This window comes from Pteronotus mesoamericanus, unplaced genomic scaffold, assembly GCF_021234165.1.
Source record: "Pteronotus mesoamericanus isolate MK-2021 breed Mesoamerican mustached bat unplaced genomic scaffold, CSHL_Meso_final scaffold_125, whole genome shotgun sequence".
In the NCBI taxonomy this organism is placed as follows: Eukaryota; Metazoa; Chordata; class Mammalia; order Chiroptera; family Mormoopidae; genus Pteronotus; species Pteronotus mesoamericanus.
The window spans coordinates 10,456,783-10,480,357 of record NW_026555304.1 but is presented as its reverse complement, the minus strand read 5'-3'; the positions used below and the strand labels follow the sequence as shown (position 1 = coordinate 10,480,357).

General features: G+C 43.3%; 1 protein-coding gene across 1 annotated transcript in view; it reads left to right on the top strand.

Annotated features, from left to right (window-relative positions):
• Positions 1 to 22,992, top strand: part of FANCC (FA complementation group C) — a 197,509-nt gene extending 174,517 nt beyond the window's left edge. The window contains exons 10-14 of the mRNA XM_054588089.1: positions 8,531 to 8,606; positions 10,909 to 10,990; positions 13,256 to 13,430; positions 17,215 to 17,421; positions 22,789 to 22,992. Coding sequence (XP_054444064.1) covers positions 8,531 to 8,606; positions 10,909 to 10,990; positions 13,256 to 13,430; positions 17,215 to 17,421; positions 22,789 to 22,992 — 744 coding nt within the window. The remainder of the gene's footprint in view (positions 1 to 8,530; positions 8,607 to 10,908; positions 10,991 to 13,255; positions 13,431 to 17,214; positions 17,422 to 22,788) is intronic.
• Positions 22,993 to 23,575: the final 583 nt, after the last annotated feature.

The window sequence follows — 23,575 nt, the reverse complement described above, 5'->3', positions numbered from 1 at the left end:
GTTATATTACATATATTATTCATTTCCCCAAAGGAAAAAAAAAAAAAGCTGCTCAGAGTATTTGGCTAACCATCAGAAAGGAGTACTTTATTTTCAGTGATTTTGATAGACTGTTTTGCTCACAAAGCTTCCAAATGCATGCCCCAGCAAAGGTAACACTATTTTAATTGAAATATTCAAAATAGTTCCTGTCTGTCCTGTGCTCTGGTACCAAGAAACATTTACCTACTGTTATGTCACAGAACTCTGTCATGCTGACCCTGGAAGATGAAATTTCCAGGCCCTGTGTATATGCGGTTTGCCAAATGGGACTCCACTCCCCCCGCCCCCCCAGACCAGTGACAGTTGTCCTGGAGTCCATATGGCATGTGCTAAGAAAAAAATGCCTCTTGTTACAAAGCAATACTGAACATTCTTAATTACTGAAGTTTCCTTTCCTTTGAGAAACTCAAATGTGAATTGGATTCCAGGAGAGAAAGGAGGTGGTAAGAATGAGGAAAGATTTGAATAACTGTCAAGAAAGAGTTGGGAGTGGCAGTGACCAAGAGGTGCCAGTTGGACACAGTAAGCAGGAAGCCAGGCCCTGGCCCTGCAGGAAGACCTGCACTATAGGGCTTCATCAGCAGAGGCAAGGAAGCGGCGTGCAAGACCACTGACCAGTTAGAGTGACCCTGTAGAACGAGAACCTTTTCTAACAGAGAGCTTTCACTTTAGGGCATTTTAACTAGCCCAAACATCTGTGTGTTGCTTTGCCTGTTCAAGTGCCTGGGTCCACTGCAGCTTCCTGTGAGGAATGGCATGGTCCCTTATGATGCACTCAACAGTTTGACTAAAGAGAACAGCGCTGTGATGCTCAGCTCTGCTAAAATTCCATACACCTCTACCCCAAAGATTGCTCTGGTTTTATCATTGCTGTTTAAGACAGTGATAAATATTTATGATGTATTTTTTCGCCATCCTCTCTTTCCTGGGGAAGTTAGCTAACCTGTAGCAAACAGTGATATCAACCATACGCAGCCTGGAATTTGGGAGGAGAGGTCTGTGGAAAGGCACTGACTGCCTGGTCCTCATACTTTGAGGCATAATTATAAATACCCCTTATCCTCTCTTATACATTCTTTGTACTCCCAGTTAGGAACTGGCCTTTTAGAAAATCTGTCCCTTTGATTCCTAGAACACACCTAGGTTGGGGTAAAGGACCCTAGTGGAAGAAGTGTTACTTTTCAGTGTTAGCTTGAGCCGCTTTTTCATATCAGTTTTGCTCCTCCTGAGTGTTGGCCTTGGGCATTATGGATTTGGACCATGAATTGCTGTTGCTTTTAATTTATTTATCTTTATTTTTTTAATTGAGGTATAATTGGCATATTCTATTAGTTTCAGTTGTACAGCATAATGATTGGATATTTACATATTGTGATATGATCTTCACAGTAAGTCTAGTTAACATCTACCAACAACCAGTTACCGATTATTTTTCTTGTGGGGAAAACCTTTAGTATCTACAATCCTAGCAATTTTCAAGTATGCAATACAGTATTAGAAACTTTGTTATATCTGTACATTACATCCCCATGAATTATTTATTTTATAGCTGAAGTTTATACTTTTTGACTACCTTTACTGATTTCAGCCACCTCCTACCTCTGTCAACCACCAATATGTTTTCTGTATCTGTGTTTGGTCTTTTTTCCTTTCTCTCTCTCTTCTTTTTCTTTCTTTCTTTCTTTCTTTCTTTCTTTCTTTCTTTCTTTCTTTCTTTCTTTCTTTCTCTCTCTCTCTCTTCCTCTCTCTTCCTCCCTCTTCCTCCCTCCCCCTTCCTTCCTTCCTTCCTTCCTTCCTTTCTTAAAATTGTACATATGATTGAGATCATACCATATTTATCTTTGTCTGACTCATTTCACTTAGCATAATGCCCTTGAGGTTCATCCGTATTGTCCCAAATGGCAAGATTTAATTTTTATATGGTTGAATAATATTCCATTGTGTACATATACACGACATTTTTTTATCCATTCATCCATTGATGGATACTTAGGTTGTTTCCATTTATTACATATAGCAAATAATGCTGCAGTGAACATGAGGATGCATGCAAGGACAGACCCAAAAACTGGAATTTATTTATAAAAAAATTGTGTATTTGTTCTTACATGTTTAAACTTCAGTCACTTTCAAAGTACTTTCCATTTGATGCAATACACCTATTGAGACATTTTTCCACTGCTCAAAACAGTTTTTGATCTCGTCAATTTTGATGCTTTTTTAGTGCTTCTGCTATTAGCAAAACATTTCCCTTTGAGGACTTTTTTCACCTAGGCAAACAAAAATAAATCACTTGGGGTGAGATCGAGTGAACATGGAGGATGGAGCATGGGGGTCATGCCATTTTTGCTCAAAAATACTGCTGAGTACTCATGCAGTGTAGGCAGGTGGGCCTGTAAATCACTCGTCATGAAACGGGCAAACATATTGAAAGAGTCTTCAAAAAAAATTCACTGAAGCTGAACACAGCTTCTCACAATACTCGCTAGTACATTGATACAGATGGGTTCCTAGAACATTCACCAAGTGGGGAACCCTGTACTATAAGGAGCTCACCCTCCAGGAGATAACTCTGGGTTTTATGGGGCTCCCTGTCATATATCTTTTTGAGTTAGTGTTTTCATTTTTGCTAGATAAATACCCAGAAGTGGAATTGCTGGATGATATGGTAGTTGTATTTTTTGAGGAACCTCCATACTGTTTTCCATAGAGGCTGCAACAATTTACATTCCCACCAATAGTGTGTAGGTGTTCCCTTTTCTCCTCATAGTTGCCAACATTTGCTATTTTTTATCTTTTTTATAACAGCCATTCTAACAAGTGTGACTTGGTATCTCATTGTGGTTTTGATTTGCATTTACCCGGTGACTAATGATGTTGAGCTTTTATTCAGGTACCTATTCACGTACCTGTTGGTAGTACTCCACTGGGAAAGTATGCCAGAACCTAGCCATTTCCTGGTGGTGGACATTGGAGTAGTTTCCACCTTTTGTTTTCTTTTACAAACAGTGTTTCTCAGAACATTCTTGGATATATACTTAGGAATGGAAGTGCTGCTTATTAGGAATGCAAAGTTCTGCTTCTATAGATATTGCCAAATTGTTTTCATTACACTCCGTGCCCCACCCCCCAACTCACAGCAGTTTATAAGAAATCCCATTAGTCCACATTCTTTCCCATTGTCATGACTGTTTATTTTCATTCTCTTTTTATCCTTTCCTCTCACTCCTGTTTTATTTGGAGAGCACAGTGAGCTCCCTCAATGTGCTCAGTCAGGCCAGTAGGCAAACACTTAAGGTTGTCCTGACAAGCCACTTTTTCAGAGCTTACATAATAGTTCAGTATAAACTGCAGATCTGTTCAGGATCTGGTTCTATTAGTGGCAGAATCTAATAATGTACTAAGACTAAATCTCCCACACATAAAAAATTATAAACTCTGGCCCTGATTGGTGTGGCTCAGTGGATTGGGTGCTGGCCTGCAAACCAGAGAGTTGCCAGTTCAATTCCCAGTCGGGCCATGAGCCTGGGTTGCAGGCCAGGTTCCTGGTTGGGGGTATGCAAGAGGCAACCAGTTAATGTATCTCTCACAGACCGATGTTTCTTCTCTCTTTTTCTCCCTCCCTCCCCATTTCTCTAAAAAGGAATAAATAAAATCCTTTTAAAAAATTATAAACTCAGGAAAATATTTTTAAGAATAGTTTGAAGGTACTGAGGAGTAATGAAAAAAAGCAGATAAAAACTGGAGTGGATTCAGCCCTTGAACAAGGAAACTTCATTGGTTATTCTTCTTACTTTCCTCTGAGGCCTCTCATCATGTAAGGGATGGGAAAGGGGTTAAGTGGGGTCAAGGGGTAGCCAGAACTCAAGACACAATATGATTGACTTAAGATATCAAAAGGCAGAGCTGTGGGCTATCAGAGGAACAAAAGATAGATTGGAAAAAGAAACTAATGTCAAAAGGTAGGCCTACATTCAAACATACCTATGAGTACATGAAAAGTAAAGTGAAGATTATATAGCAGTAAAAAGGCAAACAGCAAATGGGATTTTTTTTTTCCTGATTTCTTCTTCTTCTATTTCATTTCTGGTGTACAAAAATGCCTTTGATTTCTGAATATTGACTTTGTATCCTGCTATTTTGCCAAATTCACTTACTGGTTGAGTAGTTTTTTGGTGGAGTCTATGGAGTCATGTCATCTGCAAACAATGGTAGTTTTACTTCCTCCTTTCCAATTTGGATGCCTTTTATTTCTTTTTCTTGTCTGGTGGCTGTGGCTAGGACTTCCAATACTATATTGAATAGAAGGGGTGAAAACAGACAACCTTGTCTTGTTCCTGATCTTAGTGGGAAAGCTTTTAGTGTTTGCCCATTGAGTATGATGTTGGCTGTAGATTTTGCATATATGGCCTTTATTTATATTGAGGTATGCCCGACTTTGCTAAGTGTTTTTATCATAAATTGATGCTATACTTTATCAAATGCTTTTTCCACATTGGAGAGACCGACAGGGTCGTAGAACGTATACAAACCCACTCACCCAGGAATCAGCACCAGAAGGGCTCATTTGCTTGTGGGTAGCAGGGAAGTGACTTAAAGCTGGCCGAGAGCCAAGCAAGTGACATTGTTCCCTCTCTCACACCTCCTCCACATACAGCACCACAACCCAGCGATGTGGGTTGCCCGTCCCTGGTGAATACCTAAGAGTCCGCCCTTTACAATGTATCAGGAGTGCTGAGACGAAGAAATATGGCCCAAATGAAAGAACAGATCAAAACTCCAGGAAAAATACAGCTAAGCGATAGAGATTGCAACCTATCAGATTCAGAGTTCAAAACACTGGTAATGAGGATGCTCACAGAAATAGTTGAGTATGGTCACAAAATAGAGGAAAACAGTGAAGGCTATGCAAAGTGAAATAAAGAAAAATATACAGGGAACCAAAAATGAAATGACAATAAACTCACAACTATCAACAACTGAACCTAAAAAACAAAAATGAAAACAAACTAAGCAAACAACTAGAACAGGAACAGAATCACAGAAACGGAGATCACATGGAAGATTATCAGCGGGGAGGAGGTGGGGGAAGAATGGGGGAAAAGGCACAGGGAATAAGAAGCATAAATGATAGGTACAAAATAGACAGGGTGAGGTTAATAGTATAGGAAATGGAGAAGCCAAAGAACTTATATGTACAACCCAAGGACATAAACTTAAGGGGGGTGGATTTTGTGGAAGCAGTGTGCAAGGCATCGGGGGATAAAAGGAAGGGAAAAATGGGACAACTGTAATAGCATAATCAATAAAATATACTTTAAAAAGATAAAAATCCATATATAGAAAGAAAGCGTTTTAAAAGTTCTGTGCCTTCTGAGGGTACAGAGAGCTATAGCACTTCGGCCTTCACAGTATTGTGAGCACTACTGTTTTGTTTTGTGGTGGTGCTGACATCATCATGATGGCAGCATAGGTGAACATGGTACTCACCTCTTCCTGTAACCACATCAGACTTACAAATAAACTACAGAGCAGCTATCATTTAGCACTGCATGAAATCAAGCTGAATGGAAGTCTTACAACTATGGAGTTAGGGAAGAAACTACATCGAGACTAGTAGGAGGGGCAGAGATGTGGAATGGGCTGGTCCCACACCTACATGTGTTGGATAAATATTGGGAGAGATATCTTAGGAGCAAGGGGTCCCAGCCCCACGCCAAGCCACCAAAGCCCAGGGTTCTAGTGCCAGGAAGAGAAGTCCCCATAACTTCTGGCTGTAAAAACCAGAGGGGATTGAGAATGAGGAAGGCAGGAGCTTCTGGAGTCCCAGGCAGTTCCTCTTAAAGGGCTGGTGTACAGACTTACTTTGGTGGACTCAATCCTGAGCTCCAGTATGGCAGCAGCGGCAGCTTGTGAGGCACCAGAGACATTCTAGAAGGAACTGAATTGTTTGTCATCAGGGTGAGAGCTGGAGGGGCAGCTTTCTCCTAGACGGAAGTGCTGACAGAGGCTAATGTTCCTTTGATGGGCCCTTCCCCGCACAGAGCTGGCTGGCAGGTGCCATATCTGAGACTGAATCAAGCAGGCTCACACTGTTTGCCCCACCCTGGTGATTCCCTGAGGCCCCGCCCTGCCAATCTTTCAGGCCAGCCCAATCTGTTTCCAGGAGGTTCTCTATCTGTATGGCTTGTTTTTGCTCATGCTTCAGATTTTCCTAAATTTTCTCAAACAAGCAGCCTCTGCCCTTGACAAACCCAGAACTTTTTGCTAAGTGACCCCAGGCCTGGTACTAGTGGCAGCTGGAGTTGGTTTACAGCTTGAACTCACCAGGGCACATCTAAGCCCAGCACAAGTAGAAGCCATTGGCAGAGCACTTTGTATCTTGTGCTGGGTGGCCCTGGGGCAGAGTACAGGCAGTGGCTGGCCTTGGCCTGCACCTCCCAGGGGGTCCCAAAGTCAGCACACCCAGTGGACAGATCCAGACCACATCGAAGTATCATCACCCAACCACCTGCACAAGCGACACACTCATTGGCAGACTCACTAGCCACCACTACCCTGTTGAAGGAAGTCCTGCTCTGTGGGGTAGGCCCCTACACAGTTGATCCTCCATGGTGGTTGGAGATTGGTGGTCAGTCACATCCAGTCCTTACAGCTGGTCAGCTGGGTAAATTCCTCCCATTAGAGTGACAACAGCAATTAAGTCTCAACTACAAGAGAAAAGTATACATAGTCCATACAATGGGTGTGCTTCAAGTACCCAGCTTGGGTGATAGGGGAGGCTGTGTCGCTTGACCATACAGGACATCTGCTACATTAGGCCATTCTACCCACCCTGTGAGACATAGCAGCTGTATCTAATATATATACACCAACACAGGAAGGTTGCCAAAATTAGGAGACACAGAAACATGGCCCAAATGAAAGAACAGAACAAAACTCCAGAAGGAGAACTAAACAAAATGGAAACTAGAAATCTACTAGATGCAGAGTTCAAAATACTTCTTATAAGGATGCTCCATGAACCTAGTGAGAACCTCAGCAGCAAGAACCAGTCAGAAATGGAAGATACACTTATTGAAATGAAGAGTAATTTATAGGGAATCAACAGTAGAGGGGATGAAACCAAGAATTAAATCAACAATTTGGAACATAAAAAAGCAAACAAACACCCAATCAGAACAGCAAAAAGAAAAAAGAATCCAAAAAAAATGAGGATAATGTTAGGAGCCTCGGGGCAACTTCAAGTGTACCAATATTTGCATCATGGGGGTGTCAGAAGGAGAAGAGAGAGAGCAAGAAATTGAAAACCTATTTGGAAAAAATGACAGAAAACTTTCCTAACTTGGTGAATGAAATAGATATACAAATCCAGGAAGCACAGAGCATCCCAAATAAGATGAACCCAAACAGGCCCACACCAAGACATATCATAATTAAAATGCTACAGGTTAAAGACAAAGAATCTTAAAAGCAGTTAGTTATCTACAAGGGAGCTCCTATAAGGCTGTCAGCTGATTTCTCAACAGAAACTTTGCAGGCTAGAAGGGATTGGCAAGAAACAAAGTAATGAAAAGCAAGAACTTACAACCAAGATTGCTATACCTAGTAAAGCTATTGTTTAGAATTAAAGGACAAAAAGAAAAAGCTTCTCAGACAAGAAAAAGCTAAAGGAGTTCATCATCACCAAAGCAGTATTACATGAAATGTTACAAGGTCTTCTTGAAGAAGAAGGAGGGGAGGGAGGGGAAAATATGAACAATAAAATGGGAATAAATACATGTTTATCAACAATTAAATCTAAAAACAAAATAAATGAACAAGTAGATCAGAAACAGACTCATGGGTACAGGGAACATTTTGATGGTTGCAGGATGGGGGAATATTTGGAGGACTGGGTGGAAAATGTGAAAGGATTAAGAATATAAATCTGTTGTTACAGAATAGTCATGAGATCTAAAGTACAGCACAGGGAATATAGTCAATAATAGTGTAATAATGTCGTATGGTGTCAGATGGTGTGAGATTTATCGGCATGATCACTTACTAAGTTATGTGATGTCTGGTCCCTGGGGTGTACACCTGAAACTAATATAATAATTTATGTCAACAGTAATTGAAAATAAAAAATGATAAATTTAATAAGAAAAATCCATCTCACAACTGCTTTGGAAACCCTCACTTAAACAGAAGATTTATGTGTATAATAGGTCCATGTGAAGTAAAGAACTGATATAAACAAAGTTTATATTATAACTTTATTTTTCTTAATCCCAAAAGGTGACTTCAAAAGATTTATTTTTCTAGAATACGTTTATAAGATTACTGGAAGCATCTTTTTTTAAAAAAATAAATGTTTAAGAAAATATTCTGACCATGTTAGTACTAGTGGGTCCTTTTGGGGCAGAGGACGTGGGCTTTTGTATTTTCTTAGCACTACTTCCAATCCTAATGTTCACACAGTTTCGAATTTTTGATTCTATTGTAGCTGAAGTTTGCAGTCAAGACCTACTTTCCCTATGCTTCTCCATCTCTTGTGATGGTGCTACTCCAACACCCAAAAGGTACGTGAAGATTGATTCTGCCTGTATTAAAAGGATTTCTGGGAAAGAGTGCTGCCAAATCATAACCCTTTCTCCCAGTTCCTTATCTGTAAAACAAGGGAGACGCAAGTGGTCATTTCTGACATCTCTTTAAGCTCTCAGGGTCTCACATTCTGTGGATTTTGACATGGACAATTTGCTTGATGTCCCAGTTAGGATCATTTACCAAAGAAAGGAAAACAGAAAAAGAAACAAATAAAAAGGCCTCTTGTTAAGTTTTGATAGTGCGCTCCAGATACCACAAGTCTTCTGGTGCCAGCCAGGTCCACCTAGATGCCAGGAACAGGCTAAGACATGGCCAAGTCTGAATAAAACAGTACATTTATTAGTATTTCATTCTTTCTACTCCATGCCCCTTGTTGCAAAAGAAAAGATAAAAGGATGAAAGAAGCCAAGGAAGTGTAGGGGAAATTTCTCCTAACCAAGCCAAGGGAAGGCTTTTGAAAGAATTCCGTAAGTGTATTAGACCACAGCTTTCTTTGATGCCATTTGCCAGCCTTCTTTGGCCATTAGCAGTTGGGGAAGTGATGGTTCCATCCTTAATTCAACTGCTGTTGATTGTTAACATGCCTGTGAGCTCATGTTTAGGAAACATTTCAGAAATAGGAAATAAAGCCTCCTCTCCCTCTAAAGCCTGAAATATGAAGGCAAGGCAACACTGACACAGCACAGATTGAGTGCCAGGGAAGAAGGCACTTTATCTGACTGGGGAAGGAAGGAGAAAAGAGCAAAAGAACCAGTAATACTTCCCTTTTATGCCATTTTTTGCATGCCTTTTTTCCTGAGACTAGGGTAAGTAGATTCATTTAAGGAAGTAGATGGATCAGTTTCACGGCATTCTATAAAGTCTGAATTCCTCTTCCTTTTTTCTAAAAGACAAATGTTCTCATCTAAAGTGACCCATCTGACACTGTCTTCTCAGATGTTAGAGGTGGAGGTGGTGATGGGCCAATGGGATCTCTGGTCAACAGTTTTGTGAAATGTAACCTGTGGAAACACAGTGGGAAAACTTTAGTCAAGACAGAGAAGTCAGTAATTCACTTTCCAGGGCTACACCTCACAGCTTAAGTCAGATCACTGAAGCTTAAAGTCAGCCTGTGTGACTCCAGAGAAGTATTGGAGTTGTTATTTTTTAAGTTTGGAGACCTATAAACAAAAGATTGGGTAGTATGTGGTTTATGGGCATGAACTTGGCCTACTCACCTTTTCCTTGGTGTGATTATCCCAGATTTGTCACAAAATAAGTAAATTCATGCAGAAGTAGAAGAACTTCCTATGCTAGTTTCTAAATAGTTTTCTGCATATTACTTTTAGAAAAAAACAATGTTATATTCACAAGTTAAAGTGTTTTTATTAGTAGAATCTTCTGTTCATCAGAAATTGATTTTGTGCCGACTGTAAAGGTCCATGGGGCATGAAAGAAGAATCATTTATGAGCCTTGGCTCTCTAGGAACTGTAAGTAAGGGAGACATAGAATAGGTGTCTAAACAACTAATAGAAAAAAATGAAAACACCTTCAAAGGCTGCAAATGAAGAGTTCTGGGAGTTCAGAGGAGGGATGGGGAGACTATATGATCCTTTAATCTGTAACATTTGTGAAGTAGCCATAGGTACTCGATCACTTACATTATCTTCTCTGTGTATATAATCATAGAACCAGTCACCACATGCAAATATGGTAACTTTTTTCAGATGTTTCAGACTGCAGCTACATATTCAGATGTATTTAAAGTCACAAGATAATTGTGAAACCAGAGAAGCCTACTCAAGAAAAGGCACGTGTTTGTATGATACCTGTGTTTTTTTCCCCTGGCCTTTTCTTTACTATAAGCCTGTAATCATATTATGAATTCATCACAATCATAAAAAAACAGTTGGGCAGCCCATTCCTAATTTCTTATTGACCGTTTTATTAGACTCCACATATTTTGAAATCACAAATTGTTAGTGGTAGAGGACGGGGTGGATAAGTAGAAAAGAAAAAACCTAGGTATCTGCAGCACAGCATTTCTGAATCCTAGGGTGGGCCATGCGTGCCATCTTTGCAGACTCCCTCGTGCATGAGTTTAGCCCCTGAAGTTTAGCTTGTGTAACACTAATGGATGTTTCTTCCCAGGCCTGAGCAATGGGTGCTGGCAGAGTTCCACTGACCAAGAAAAAAGTATGGTCTTTCCCCAAAACTCTTCCAATCTTAGCTGCAGGTGGTTTCTACCTAATAGGTTGGTCATTTATTCAGTTCCCTTCTGCTCTCTTTTCACTCAGATATCCCACAGGGACTGTGGCACCAGCCACTGGAACATATTTCTGAAATGCTCAGAGAAACGGTGGAAGACCAGACCCACGGGTAAGCAGACACAAATGACTCCTAGGTGTGCTTCACACATGGCTTCTCTGGATCCCTGTCTTCCATTTAGCAGGACTGATGGGAAGGCATTATTGGTCTGTGGCCGTTTCCGAACAGGTAAGCACACTGCTGAGTAAGAAGTAGAGGAAGCGCAGAGCTGCTTGGACCACTTGTGCAGCTCAGAATAAATAGACGTGCATACGTAAATACCTTGCATTGTATTAGATTTTGAAAATACAAGCACAATAATAAAAAGAATAGACCCTAGGAAAAAAGCAGTGCCCACATGCTGTGAACTCCTGGGCATGCAGAAGAGTGCCTGTCTGCTCCTTGTCTCCTTTTCTCTGCCTCTACAGAAGGAAATTCTAAACTGCTCTTATACAGTGGGATAAAATGTTTCTTTTTCCTCCTCTTTGTAATAAATACATATCTAAAATTTAAAAATCCTATTACGATATTAACATGATGATACTCAGTACCTTCTTATATGTGTTATTTTCCTAGAAGCATTCTCATTTAGGTTTTGTTAAGTTCTTTGTAACATAACCCCTTTCAGCTTCCTCTTAAACTTCTTGCCTTTAGGGCGTGTTTTATTCATTGTCTATGCCAGCCTGCAAAGACTCTTTGTTTGTTCCATTTGCTGGGTTTTCCCTCTTTAAATTCTCTTACTCCCACGTCAGAGCCACCACAGGTTAGCGGCAGAGCTCTGTGTTCATGAGCACTGGGGAGTGCCAGGCACTCTCTCCCCACCTCACCAGGCCTCTCTCCAATAGAGGAGACAAAAAGAACTGGTGGCCAGGTGGGGACCAGAGTGTTGGCCATACAATGACCCGCCACACCTAACAGCCCTGCTTGTACCCTTTCTGGTTGCCTCTGTTAAAGTGCAGAACCTACATCTACAACCTAGATCTTCCTTAATTAGACTTTGGGATCTATCTACAGGGAGGGGGTCTGTGGACAGGTTTTGGCACTTGCTCGGCCAGCCACGTGGGACCGCCTCGGCACTCAGTTACTGATAGAAAAAAGGGAGAATGACAAGGCCCATTCCTGCAAAGCAGACCTTGAACCCTGGCATAAGCGTGATGCCCACCTGGGAGCAGAGAGCAGGAGAGGCCTGCTGCTGAGCGTACTGTCCATGAGGACTGCAGGGAGGAGACCCTGTGGAGCCTCTTCTTTGCTTTTGAGATGTCAGGACCCAGCCCACCACTAACATGACCTGCAGAACATCAACTCTCCCTCTTGAGGGAAACAGTAAAACTGCCCTTCCTTCCTTTTCTCTCCATTGTCTTGCAAGCTAACATTCAGGACATTTCATCAGTTGTTCTCAGCAAGGACTTGGACAGAAGGAAGGCTGTGACCAGGGGAGGCAAAGACAGTGCTTCGAACTTGGGGTTTTCGGGGAGTACAAACCCTGATCCACCAAAGACAGAGCCCTGCAGAGGGTTCTGGAGCTCTCCCGTCCCAGCGGCTTCCCCATTTCAGAAGGAAAATTCTGATCTGATACAATCTCAGGCCAGTCCTGCTCCATTTTTTTCCAGGGGAGATGTTAAACTACTAACACTGTCGTGTAAAATTATTGGGTCCTTGAGCAGATTCAGCCCTTTAAACAGCTATTACAACTCCCAGTTCTCAGTGTGATAAAGGATAGCTTCACAAAGGCTGTAACTTTCAGCTTTTACGTATTTGTGATGGCAGAAAGGGATACAATATACAGTCCATTAAAATTCATAATTGCTAAAATATCAACCAGAACCTTGTGTTATGTCAGAAAGGACATAGCACATGTTTCTGCCTGTTCCCCTTCTGGGGTCTGCATTTGGACCCCGAGGAGCCTCCTCTCTTCTTGCGCTCAGCACCTGGGTGGCTCCTGTGGCTGGGAGGCCCCACTCTGCACAGCAGCCCAGCTCTGCAGGCAGGAGGCAGAGAGGCACGCCTGCAGATTCTCATTCTGCATCGTTCCTGCTGGTCATGGGCCAAAATCTTCCTTTCTTAAAGGTCTGCAGTCACTCAAGTTCCTGGATATAAAGATTTAAATGTCTAAGTTCTCAGGGCACTGAGGTTTTGAGAGGCATGCCTTTGAAGGTCCTGTGATGGGTTCAGAGTGGCATTGTGAGCTATTTTTCTGAATCTAACTTGTATTCCTTGCAAGTTGGACTTCAGTGGGTAAGAACAATTTAAGCCAACTGTTCACAGACGTTGCCTTAAGAACCAAAAGCAAAAAGAAATCAAGTTGCCTGGCTGCCATGTGTTTTGGTTCTGTTCCAGGTCCTCCGGAGGCCCCTTTGAGAGCTGGTTTTTGTTCATTCACTTTGGAGGATGGGCTGAGATGGTGGCTGAGCAGTTACTGATGTCAGAAGCTGAACCCCCTGAGGCCTTGCTGTGGCTCTTGGCATTCAGCTACAGCCCATGTGACGGGAGTCAGCAGAGAACACAGACCATGGTGGGTGGCAGTACACAGTATGTGTGGCGTTAAGGGTCAATCTCTCCTTAGCTGAAAGGAAAAATGGGACCTATGGGAAATGGGACCTATTGTGGGTTTGGCTTTCACTAACGCCCCAGGTACCTAGGCGCTGAGTGCTCCCAGTTCCTTATGGTAGTGAGTAGATGTCGCCTGGATGAGTGATTGTGTGCTGGGCCTCTGATCGGAGATGTTTCCCTGTGTTCACGGAGTTGACTGGAGACCAGATGCTACTGCTCTGCTCTCCTGGGAAGCAGTGAGGATATGAGGTGCAGCCTTTCTGTCCCAGGTCGTTTTCTCCTGCTCTTGCTCAGCTGCCCTGGCTACCCTCATTTACAACCGCGCCTGACCCAGGGGACACCATGCAGAGTCCAACAGCTCTCTGGAGAAGCTCTGTCCTCTTCTGGAGCAGCAGCCTGGCTGAGTCTGCTTCCGTCCTGACTTACTGCTCTCTTGGATCAGTCAACAGGTCCTCACATTACTGGCTTTGTTTAGAATTCTTACTAAAGTAATCACATGATATTAACCACTTTGCTTCTGAAAAAGGACTTGGTCATTTCCCAAATAACAGAGCAGCTAAATACAGGCCTGGCTAACTGTCTGTGGCAAAGACAGTTGTTATTTTATGTGGCATATAATAATTACAGGAAGCAATGCTTTGATTAAAGGCATTGGCACCTCCCTTGCAAACATTTATTTGTTGGTTTTTAAAACTTCAACTGCCAGTGCTTTTTGTTGGTTTTAATAATTAAAGAGAGAAGCACTCCTGTTTTTCTCGGTGTTCTCTGTAGTTTGAGAAAAGCAGAGACCAGCACAGATGTGTCTGTACTTTACTTGGGTAAAGGCTTTCATGGCACTGGAAAGAACAGTTTGGGATTTTACAAAGTTGAAATTTGGTGATAGTACATTTTGGATCAAAAATAGAACACTATTTAGAAATTAACACAATCCACATATGTATTTGAGGATTGCTATCTGATTGAAATGAAAGCCTACTATTTCTTCCCTCTTAAAATGCCACATTAAACTAATTAAGGAAAATTTTAATTTATGTTTTCATCTTATTTTTAATAATTAAAATTATTACTTATTTTAATAATTTAGAATTTTAATAATTTTGAATAATATTAATAATTTAGAAATAGTGATTTCTAAAGCCCTTTTATATGTACTTTGTAAATATTTTTATTCTCTATAAGCTAAATTGGTATTAATGTGTTAAGTTTCATATCAATTGTAGAAACTGACAATTCACTTTTGAACTATAGAGAGATAATATGTCTAATAAGATGTAATTTCTAGAAAGTTCTGCATTGGCATATCTTTCTACTTGTTAGTTGATCCTTCCTTTAATAAAATCTACACAGAATTCTTACTCTGTGGATGCTTTGTCATCCTGGATAACAATGGATTAGCACACTCAGAGTGGGTTAGTGCCAGTATGTCTGTTTCCTTTCTAGCTACTCTGTCAGGTAGCCACCCACCTGTGACTGAAGCCCTGATTCACGTTTTTGTCCCTTCCTCCTTGTTATCCGACTGGAGGCACTGGTTCATATGATGTGCCAGGGAGCTGGGGTTGGGTGGGGCAGTTTCCCTACTTTAACTAGAAATACGTACGTCCTGCTTTCCTGGGTTATGTGAACTTTGATCCCTTTAATGGTCGGTCTGTTGGGTGACTTAGAAACAAACTGTGAACTGCCTTTGAAAGCATAATGATTATGAGATTTGATTGAACTTGACAATACCTACGCCTTTGCCTTAAAAGGCACAATTGAATGAGGTACTGCACTCTGCACATTAGTGTATTGTGGCTGGAATCATGGCCTCCGCTGACCATCCTTTAGGTTCAAGATTGGAAAAGCAAAGAACACCTGTCTCTGCCCAGGATGGGCACTGCTGCCCAGCCACCTGCCTTTCGGCAAAGTATGCTCCTGCTAGCCAGTGTTCATCTTCCTTTGCTAACTTTGAATTGAATCACAGCAAAAACAAAATGAAAAAATGCCTGTGTTTGTATACACTTAAGAATTAAGCAAGGGTTCATAATCTTTAGCCCTGTTGCTCCATTCCTGGGAGTTACTCTAAGGAATTAGAGGTCCATACAAATATTTATGTACAAGAATAGCATCACAGCATTGTTTGTAATTGCAAACACTGAAAATGTCGTAACTTTCAATAATAAGGATATTGGATAAACATTGTGGTATAGTCCAGCTATGAAATACCATTCTACCATGAAAAATCATGTTCTCAAAGAATATGTGCTAAAGATATTATAAATTAAAGTGCATTGTGAAGAGAAAACTATAGGATACAAAGTACTGTATAGAGTGAGTGCTACGTTCACAATGTGTAGAAAAAGGATGAAAAGGCTGTAACCCTAGTTTTTAACAATAGGTCTTTTCAGAGGTGAAGTTATAGGTCATTTTAATTTTTTTTCATTTTACTTTTTTGTTTAGATTTTCTACAGAGAGCATATATAAATTTTCATGCTGCATAATAAAAAGTAATACAAAAGAAAGTTTATATCTTCTGAAAAAATTAGGAAGCATTTAGTTATTGGCATGTCAGGAAGGCATTTGAAGGGAAAGACAGTCTCAGATGAAAGAGAAAGGAAGGAGATCAAGTCTCAGAGAATACTGGACAAGAAGAAAATGGATATGAAGTCATAGCTTCCTAAGCCCACTTAGATGGCACCTGTGTGCTCCCATGGACGCCATCAGATGAGGAGCAGCTGGGCCAGCCAACAGAGCAGTCAGGAGGGCGGCCCTCTCCTGTTGGGACTCTGCCACTCTCCATGGAAGGGCCCCATTGTGCAGTTTCTCACGGTCTTGTACCCTCAGAACAGTTCACACAGCACTCCTAGTGTAATGGGGTTTATGAGAGACTTCATTGAAGGAGGTTTTAACATCCAGAAAAAAAAAGCTCACACAAAATCCATAAAATTGGTCATGGGAATTCTCAGAATAGGCCTACGTGTTCTTTCAAAAACGATGGAACATTGCTGTTCATGAGTTCCATGTGGCATTCTGGGCCTGTGACTTTTCAGTTCTTGCTTTGTTTTCCAACTTACAACTGATCCACCATTCTTATAGCAAGCAGAAGTCTCAGCATGAAGTAAATATTTTTAATGTAAAAACAACAGCAGACTTATAACAGTTACCATTATTGTGTGGATTTCACAGACTTGTGACCCCTGCTTGAGCTTTAAACATGTATGAACAGACTATCCCAGTGTCTAAAACAAAGCAAGTGTGTGTGTGTGCGCGTGCGCGCACACGTGTGTCCATCCTTCTTCTCCCCACAATCCCACCCGCGCCCAAAGATAGCAAAAGGAAAACCTCATTCTTATCAGAACACTGGCTCAGCGGAGGCCTGATCGCATGGGGCTTTCATTGATTTGTGGCTGTGATAGTGAGTGAGTCTTCAAGGAGCCTTTTGTTCTTTTTCCCCACAATATAAAAATCTGACTACATTCTGCTGAGGACTTTTCTCCATTTCCTTTCATACAAGAAAAGGTCAATTCCTGGCATGGTGCCCTAGCTGCTTAGTGAGCAAGACGAAAGAAAGTCAAGAAAATTCCATCACGCCCAGTTGGGTTTATGTGGAGCAGTGTGTAAGCCCAGACATGGGCTGCCTCTGCCTGCCCTCCCTTGGGCACTCGTCCTCTCTTCTTTTGGCGAGTTGCTTCAAAGTCCCGAATAAACCCTAAAACTGTATGGGTCCCAACTCTTTCTTAATCTCTCTCCTTTGAAATTATACTTCCCAGGCAGAGGTGAAAGCAGTGCTCAGCCACTTCATGAAGCTGCTCAGAAGTCCAACCCTCTCGGCCGGGGATCTGCAGGCAGCCGCTGAAGAGAGCCGAGGCAGAGACCCCAGGCCACCTGCGTGCAGAAGGCTGATCAGGCATCTCCTCCTGAACGTCCTCCTCTGGGCTCCTGGGGGACATGCAGTTGCCCGGGAAGTCATCAGCCTTGTAAGTGTCCCCTTTTTTAGCATCCTAATTTTCATTCATGTCAGCCAAGGGCCCACCCTTTGAAGAGTATATGTACCAGGATGCTGTCGAAACCTGGATGGACAGATAGCAAGGTAGACAGCTGGGACAGACCCCAGAACCTGCCCCGTGCAACACCTTCATGTCACAGAAGAGAAAATGGAGGCTCAGAGACAGGCAGTGACTTCTCCCAGGTCACACGGCTTGCTACCAGAGCACATAGTAACAGCTAGGTTTCCTCTCTCCCCAGTCACTCTTCTTTCAGCTCAATGTATGACTCTCTTCCTCCTCATGAGGAGGAACAAGGCCACAATGCAAATGTGCTCACTGCAGTGGTTTGGAGAATTTCATTTGTTAATTACAAAGAAACCCTTCTGGAAGCCCAGCTACGTGAGGGGTAAAGAGCAGTTCATGGCATTGGATTTGGCAGTGATTTCTTGGATAATGACACTAAAAGCATAGGCAACAAAAGAAAAAATAGATAAATTGAACTTCCTCAAAATTAAAAACTGCTGTGCATCAAAGAACTCAGTCAAATGAGTGAAAAGACAATTAACAAAATGGAGTAAAATATTTGGAAGTCACATATCTGATAAGGGTTTGGTATCTAAACTATATTGGGAATTCTTAGAAGTCGACAACAGAAAAACAACCCAATTCAAAAACAGGTAATGGATTTGAACAGGCATTTCTCCAAACAAAATGTGCAAATGGCCAATAAGCACATGAAAAAAAGCTCAACATCATTAGCTATTAGGAAAATGCAAATCAAAACCACAGTGAGGTACTACTCCATGCCCACTAGGATGCTGTTATAAACAAACAGTCAAAAGGTGGAAACAACCCAAATGTCCATCAACAGGTGAATGGATAAACACAATGTGGTCTATGCAAGTCACGAAAGACAAATATTGTATGATTACATTTATGTAAAGTATCCAGAATAGGCAGACTCATAGAGACAGGAAGTAAAACAGGGGTTATCCAGGGGCTGGGGGGGTGTGTTCTGCATTTTCTAAAAGTACGTAATAGGTCGCTCTGCTAGATGTGATTGGGCAGGACAGGGAGTTAGTTTTTAATGGGCACCCCGTTCCTGCTTGGGGTGATGAAAAACTTCTGGAGATGGGTAATGGTGGCGGTTGCACCACGTTGTGAGTGTACTTCATGCCACTGAATTGTACATTTTAAAATGGTTAAATAGCAAATTTTATGCTTATTTTTACTATAATTAAAAACGCTAACCTCAAAAAAAAGCACCAATATGCTGGCTCTGGAAGTTTTATTTCTGTGTTTTACTTTTTATTGCCATATAATATACATAACTAAACGTATAGCTCAGCGGATTTTCATAAAGCAAAACATGCATACAACCAACAGTCAAATCAAGAAAGGAATGTCCCGGCACCCAGAAGCCCCTCCTGCTCCCTTCCAGGGAAGGCTCTGTTTGAATGTGAACATGTGAATGAGGAAAGGCGCAGAAACAAATGGGCTGCCAAGAACCCCAGAAACCAGCACCTAGAAGGTTCTCCTTAGTCCTCGTTAAATGGTCTGTGTGGAGTGGGCAGGCCTACCTCTCATGTGCTCAGACAGGAGCCACCCAAGGGCCTGGACATGGCCAAGAGCAGAAGAGGACTTGCTTGTCGTGTGCGGGGCGCCATATCCTCAGGGGCCACCCTAACCATGACCTATTGTGTACTTTTATAAAGCGTATACCTCACTTACTTCCACACCCTTTTGGGATAGGAGAACGCTACCGGTGAGAGCTAAAAAATGCCCCTGAGTCTGTAAAGTATGGTACCAACCACCTTTATCTCTGCCAGGTATGTGTTCCGATAGTCCCTGTTCAGCCACTCCCTCAGCCAGGTGATGAAGGTCAATATCAATAGGATGAGTTGTATTGACAGTGTGAACCCTTGATATGACCCAAACTAATCATGAGAAAAATGAATGACAAACGCCAATTGCAGGACATTTGACAAAATACCAGACCAGTGCTCTTCAAACCTGTCCAGATCCTCAAAAACAAGGAAAGTCTGAGAACCTAAGGAGGCATGATGACTGAATATAGTGTGGTACCCTGGATGGGATCCCGGAACAAAAGAAGTACATTAGGGAGAAACAGGAAATCTGAATAAAGTATGGATTTTAGTTAATAAAAATATCAGTATTGGTTCATTAATTCTGAAATATGTACCGCACTAACTTAAGATGTTAATAACCTGAAAAATGGATGTGGGGGATGTGCTTTCTCCCTGTGTTATCTTTTCAGTAAAATTATAAATCTAAAACTTTTAAAATGAAGTTATTTTTAAAAGTCAACAACAGGCACTTTTAAATCATGAAAGTGTTGGCAGCATTTTTGTCACCTAACCTCTGACCCTGAGTCCATGCCCTGGATACCTGTGGGGGCCTGCCCCTCTTTCTCCCTCGGGGCTCCTGTCTGCTCCTCTCTGGGGCTGTCGTCCGAGAGCGAATAGGCAGGCCAGGCCCTGCTCATGGGGTGTGAGAGAGCATGACCCACAGAAAGCTCCTCAGAGACACCCTGGTCTCTGTTGCAGTTAGTCCAACAACACATTTCCATCCATTCCAGGCTAACAGCCACATTCCGAATGGACCACCCTCAGCTCTCACCTACAAAGAAACTGCTGTGAGTAAGGAGCTAGACCCTGTCATAGAGTTCAGGGTTGCTGCATGTGCCAGGCAGCCCATCCCTACAGAACAGTTCAGTCCTAGCCACGTATTCATACCTGAGGCTGGGGGAACACGGAAAACCCTGGTGCATCCTCATCAGATTTTGTACGTCAGCTCAATGGGAAAAAATATTCATTGAAGGATAAAATGCTAGTCTTTCTCCTCACACCCTGGCTTCTTAACAAGTGGGTGGTTGCCATGCCCAAGGTGCCCCTTGCAGCCGAGGAGCCTCCTGGGCCTGTCCTTGCAGATGCTCTGAAACTGCTTTTACTGATACACCGGCCTTCCTCGCTTGAAGGCCTGCGGTGGCCACCGACAGGCCGGTGGCAGCCTGCCTAGAGCAGCCACAAACAGGACAGGCCGGGGGGCAGGAGGGGGCGGTCCTCAGCGCAGCGCCCACCTTGCCTGGGCTTCTCCTCACCTTCCACATCTCATTTGCTCCCCTCTCTGTGGCACCCTGGAAAGAGTCCTGAGCCAGGTCTGCTGGACCTGGGAGCAGGTAGTTGGCCACATGGTGGAAGTATTGGCTTTGGTGGGACAGCCTGTTTCTGTCAGCGGCTCTGGCTTCACCACCCTGGGGACCTGGGCCGTGGCTGAGCTCTGATGTAAACTCAGGCCCAAGCAGAGCCAGCTGGGTCCTGGGTCTTGGGCTTGTCCCTCTGTCTCAGCATCAGTTTTGGGGAGCTGTGCATGCTCCACGCTGGGGCACAGATAGAAGGGGCTGTGTGTCTGAATGCTGTTTCTTCACAGCCTTCCTTCCATACCTTCTCTGAGTGGGCTCTGCCTTACTGAGGGGCTCCATTTCATTAAAGGGGCCCTTTCCCTCCATCCCCTCTGCCCTCTCGCACCCTGGGCTCTCCTATAGAATGTTCCCAGCCTACTGCCTCCTCCAGCTCCTCGCACAGTCCCCAGGGATCAGTTTCTGCCAGTCTCGATCTGAGAGTTTCCCCAAACTCGTTCATCAGAACTCCCATGCCTTTTACCCCTCATTCTGCTTCTCTGTCCACTCTGTCCTCTGCTCCGCCCCGCTGACTGGGATGAGGCAAGAGCAGCCTGGATTCCTCCTGCCCCTGAGGCTTATCTTCTCTTGCCTTCTGTCCTGCTTTGAGTTCATGTTTCTGTCTCCCACTCCTCTGTCTTTGGTTGCTGGACCAAAAAAATAACAGCCAAAAGTTAGCTAGAATCTGAAACACGGAATTTAGTTCTCCAGTGGCTGAACTCAAAATGAACCTAACCCCTTTACTGATGTGCCTCAGCCAAGCCCTCCCAGGGTATGAGTTTCTGACCTCAGCTGCAGGGGGGCAGGCTTCTGTCTGTGACTAGAGACCTTGAGTGGAACAGGGTGGGGTTGAGTTGGCTTGTAAAGACGATGTGTAGTTAGATTGGTGACCACCACAGTCGTCTGTGGTGGCCATGCCTCCCCGCCTCCCGGCCCCCAGGGTGGAGGAGCCCCTGGGATCGCTGGGTGGTGGAGCAGGAGGTGGGTGCTCCGCTTCAAGTTCTAGATAGTAGGTGAGCTCTTCCACAGCCCCCCCTGGGGAGGCTTACATTGTTTCATCCACAAAGAACAGAGACGGCATCTATCGAAAGCCATCTACAGCATTTGTGATTTCTGCATAAAAACCAAGTGTTGATGATAGATATACCAAGAGCCACAGTGAACGCCACCTGCATTGGCAGCCTGCCCCCCACCCTCCAGCAGAGCCCAAGATGGCTAATGCTGCGGAGGTGTGCCCCCCGCTCCCTGTACTGTGCTCGCCCAGGACACATGCTGCCAGCGTGCTGGCCTTGACTGAGGATAGGCAGAGTGGGCTTCCTGGGCCGTGGTGTGGTCCCCGGTGAACCAAGCTGGTCTACCTGCCAGAGGGGCCCCACGTGGAGATGAAGAGGAAGCCGTCCCTCAGGCTGCTATTGCTACTTAAACATTTGGTTAAGGATTCAATATAAACTGATACCCACAAACATATGTAGATTACTGTACATATTTGGACAACTTAATGCAGCTTGTATCTAAAAAGATCACAATAAATCCTTTGTGCAGCTACGTTGTGAGGTTCTTGCCCATCCCTTTCTGCTGAACTAAAATTCTCAGGAAAATACTTATGGGCACCAACAACTCAGAATCCCTCAAGGCTGTATTTAGCAGAACTAATGATCCCTGTGTTTCCTACTTCCCTTGAGAATCAGGTGTTAAAACTTTAGATGCCTTTAAAAAACAAGTGGGCCTGGTTCCTGGCCCAAGAATGACATTTATAAAGCTGTTTGTGTGAAAACAGGTGGCATGTTCCCTTTTATATTTTCCAGTTCTCATATTAGCTTGAGCCTTTCACAGAAAGTCAAGGCCCAGCACATCTATTTGCCTGTGCTCCCCCCACAAGTAATCCCAAAGCTCATGAGTGGCATTCCAGGAAATGAGCTGCTTGCTTGTAGCCATCCTGTCAGGAGAGGGAGACCCTTAGGAATGCCTCTGCTCCCTGGATGGCCAGCCTCTGAGGACCGGCTTTCTTTGCTGGTCGTCTTGAAAACTACAGAAGCCCTTTGGAGCGGATAGGAATGCAGCTGCTTTTCTGGGACAGGGTGGTTACGGTTGGTCCCAGACAAAGAGATAGGTCTGTCTGGAAACTGTTTTAATTTGGCTTCTCTCTGTCCTCATTGCAGATGGCTCAGACTGATGAGATAACCCATGAGATTATTGGCTTCCTGGACCAGACCTTATACAGATGGGATCATCTTTGCATGGAAGCCCCGGCATCAAGAAAACTGGCCAGAGAGCTCCTTACAGAGCTGCTCGCACGAGTCGAGCACAGGCCTGTTGACCGCGTGGCTGCCATACAGCCTGGGCTTGCTGGGGCCACAGGCTGACACAAGAGGCCTGCTTCTTGGGGGGAACGGGTACCCTCTGTGACTGGTGGCAATAAGCCATAAATATCTTGGCAAGTTCCTGTTGTACATATTTTACAAAATGAGAAGACAGATTTTTTAGCCCATACTCAGACTTACTAATGACTGGATTTTATGCCTTTAACATTCTCTTTACCTGCTCGGCCCAGATGTCAGTTAGAGAATCACTGAAGAAAAGGCTCTGATGAGAGAACAGATTTTTAATTCTTTTTTTTTTCCTCTTACTGAACCAAGATGCATGACTATTATTTGAACGTTTCAAAGTCTTTGGACCAAGAACTTGGTCATGAACCACTGGTCAGTTTAGAAAGTAACTTAGCCCTTTTCCACAGACCTGTTTTGTAGATGTTAGGTAATTGGTATTGGTGTTTCTTTTAATCCACAGGGATTTGTGATAAAGCCACACTTTCCTGCTTCCCTAAGAAATTGTCTAGCAAGGAGAGTTTCCCTCGGGCAGCCCCAGAGCAAGCCCAGGGGACAGAAGCAAGTAGAAGTACGGGGACCAGCGGTCAGTGGTGGGCACAGGTACCAGCCCAGCAGTGGA